We start from the raw sequence: 2,598 nt of genomic DNA, 5'->3' as shown, positions 1-2,598 counted from the left end.
CACGGTGCTTTTTCGGGGACGAGTCGGGTAGGGAGGCTCACACTTCACAGTGGGTGATAAATTTCGCATCGGCGCTCCAGGGCACAGACAACAGGGAAAAATGTGATAAAGAGATGCCGAAATCAGAACTTAGGAGGAGGCGTATATTGTCGTGTTGTCAGAAACGTCAACTCCTTCGAAAGCTCCGAGGCGCACAACATCTGAAGTTACACTGACATTTAGTTCCCTGGTTATGTCTCTGAGGCTGCGCGGCGGACAAGCCTCCATCACTTAGCGTTTGTCGTCCAAAGGTTCGGAGGGGAGGGTATCTCGAGCGATATCGCGTCAGGGTCCTACTGACATGACACTGAACACCTGTCTCCCTTCCCACGGGCTCCGCGTTAGATAGCAGGTATCCACTGGCCGGCACGCCCTCGTTATTCGACACATCGCCCTACGCTCGCCATGTCGCTGTCCGTGTCGCTGCTGGTGGCGCTCCTTGGGCCCTGCCTGGCCCTGGATAACGGTCTGGCCCGCACTCCTCCCATGGGATGGCTGACCTGGGAGCGGTTCCGCTGCAACATGGACTGTGTCAACGACCCGGACAACTGTATCAGCGAGAATCTGATGAAGGCCATGGCTGACCGGCTGGCGGAGGATGGCTACGCCGAGCTCGGATACAAGTAGGTGACAGAGGGCCCTGGAAGGGTGTCAGGATCAGTCTGGTGCGGTGCTGGGGAACGAAAACCCGTAAGATAAACAGTTACTTGTTCCAGGTACCACCTGGTGAAAGATGAGCATTGTTTTGATGTGATCTTTCCCTATGAGCGGCATTTGACGTTTCTGGGAGCTAATTAAGGCGATGCAGTTATGAGCCTTTCACGCATTGGAGTAGAATATCCACGTTCTTTATATGGGTGTTTCGGTCTAAAGTGCTCTCCAGCTAGCGCGTTTGCCGGTCCCATTTCCGCTCCCTTTTGTGACCGTCGTGGTCCCGGCCAGGTACGTCATAGTGGACGACTGCTGGCTGAACAGCACGCGTGACGCGGAGGGACGCCTTCAGCCGGACAAGGACCGATTCCCGGGCGGCATGGCTGCGCTCGGCGACTATATCCACGGGCGCGGCCTGCTGTACGGCATCTACGAGGACATCGGCAGCGAGACGTGCGCCGGTTACCCGGGCCTGCAGGGCCACTTCCAGCTGGACGCACAGACGTTCGCCGGTGGGTGACGGGGCGGGCGCCTTCGGAGTCTTGTGGGGATGGGGAATGGTCAGTCTGCTGGGAAGTGGAATAGAAACCCGTTGGTAGGCAGGAGGGCAGGACATTTGGATCAACTGGATATCGACTTCAAGGGAAACTTTCTAATTATTTCATTCAATAATATTGGGCTTACCAAGGGATCTCTCTTCCCAAGGGAAGTGTCTGACTTGTCTGCTTTAGGCGCCATGCCGCTGATGAGTGTGCCTCAATGCCGCAGAGTGGGGCGCCGACTACCTGAAGATTGACGGCTGTAACGAGCGTCGTGCCGACCTGCCCGAGGATCACGCGGCGTTCGGCGCCGAGCTGGCCGCCCTGGAGCGGCCCATCGTCTACTCGTGCGAGTGGCCGTTCTACGAGCTGGGGCCGCACAACTACACGGCCATCGCCGCCACCTGCAACCTCTGGCGCAACACGCACGACGTGCAGGACCACTGGGAGTCGGTGGTGAGCATCGCGCGCCTCTACTCGCTGCTGGAGGCCGAGCAGTTCCAGTTCGCCGGGCCCGGCGGCTGGTTCGACCCGGACATGCTCATTATCGGCGACTTTGGCCTGACGCTGGCGCAGAGCCGCGTGCAGATGGCGCTCTGGGCCATCTGGGCGGCGCCGCTCATCATGTCCAACGATCTGCGCGCCATCAGCGCCGAGGCGGCCGCCATCCTGCAGAACGCCGACGTCATCGCCGTCGACCAGGACGAGCTGGGCGTCATGGGCCGGCTGAAGGTGCAGCAGGGCGACGACGCACAGCTGTGGGCGCGCCCGGTGCTGCCGCGCGCCGGCGACGCCACCTCCTGCGCCGTGGCGGCCGTCAACTATGGCGACTCGGCCACCGAGCTGAGCTTCACACCGGCGCTGGCGGGCTGCGCGGAGGCGGCCGGCGGCTACCGCGTCCGCGAGCTGTACAGCGGCGCTGACGGCGGCCTGGTGCAGCCGGGAGACACCATCACCGCCTCTCTGCCGCCCACTGACGCCCTCATCTACACCCTAACCGCTCAGTAGGGTCGGCGGCGGCCGACAGCGTGGCAGCTCAGTCCAACATTGGTGGGCCACACGTCTCAACTGAATGCTGTATTACATAACGATTATACCTAACTATAATCTAAAATATAAATGAGCTCTCTCAATCTCAACTGTATTGTCCCCGAATGTGTTTTATTCCCGAGTGAGCTGGTATCATGTCCAAAATAGATGTGTTTGACGGCATTGAACATGCAACCCCTTTTGCCCGCTTCAAGTGCCGCGGTGTTCGCCGTGGGTGTTTTGTTTTGTTGGGTTAGGCCCTTTCGGTCGACAAGACCATTGCAGAGCCGGAAGGATGGTAGGAATTAGGGGGAGACATTGGTCTGGTCAGGCACCCTAG

At 59.5% G+C, this 2,598-nt stretch overlaps 1 protein-coding gene across 1 annotated transcript; it reads left to right on the top strand.

Annotated features, from left to right (window-relative positions):
- The first annotated feature begins 410 nt into the window (after nucleotides 1-410).
- On the top strand, nucleotides 411-2,450 carry LOC122382205 (alpha-N-acetylgalactosaminidase-like). The gene is made up of 3 exons (XM_043367236.1): nucleotides 411-662; nucleotides 982-1,202; nucleotides 1,459-2,450. The coding sequence occupies exons 1-3, from the start codon at nucleotides 445-447 to the stop codon at nucleotides 2,235-2,237; spliced, it is 1,218 nt and encodes a 405-aa protein (XP_043223171.1). The 5' UTR covers nucleotides 411-444; the 3' UTR covers nucleotides 2,238-2,450.
- The last annotated feature ends 148 nt before the right edge of the window (nucleotides 2,451-2,598 follow it).

The sequence above is a fragment of the Amphibalanus amphitrite genome, unplaced genomic scaffold (genome assembly GCF_019059575.1).
Source record: "Amphibalanus amphitrite isolate SeventyFive unplaced genomic scaffold, NRLGWU_Aamphi_draft 000135F_arrow, whole genome shotgun sequence".
In the NCBI taxonomy this organism is placed as follows: domain Eukaryota; kingdom Metazoa; phylum Arthropoda; class Thecostraca; order Balanomorpha; family Balanidae; genus Amphibalanus; species Amphibalanus amphitrite.
The sequence above is the reverse complement of the archived record's forward strand: the minus strand, read 5'-3'. Positions and strand labels throughout refer to the sequence as shown.

What these genes read in the sequence shown, in the direction of transcription:
- LOC122382205 (XM_043367236.1), top strand. Translation starts at nt 445, where the DNA reads ATGTCGCTGTCCGTGTCGCTGCTGGTGGCGCTCCTTGGGCCCTGCCTG. An exon ending in TACGCCGAGCTCGGATACAA is followed by an intron (nt 663 to 981) that starts GTAGGTGACAGA and finishes GGTCCCGGCCAG; the next exon opens with GTACGTCATAGTGGACGACT. An exon ending in GGACGCACAGACGTTCGCCG is followed by an intron (nt 1,203 to 1,458) that starts GTGGGTGACGGG and finishes TCAATGCCGCAG; the next exon opens with AGTGGGGCGCCGACTACCTG.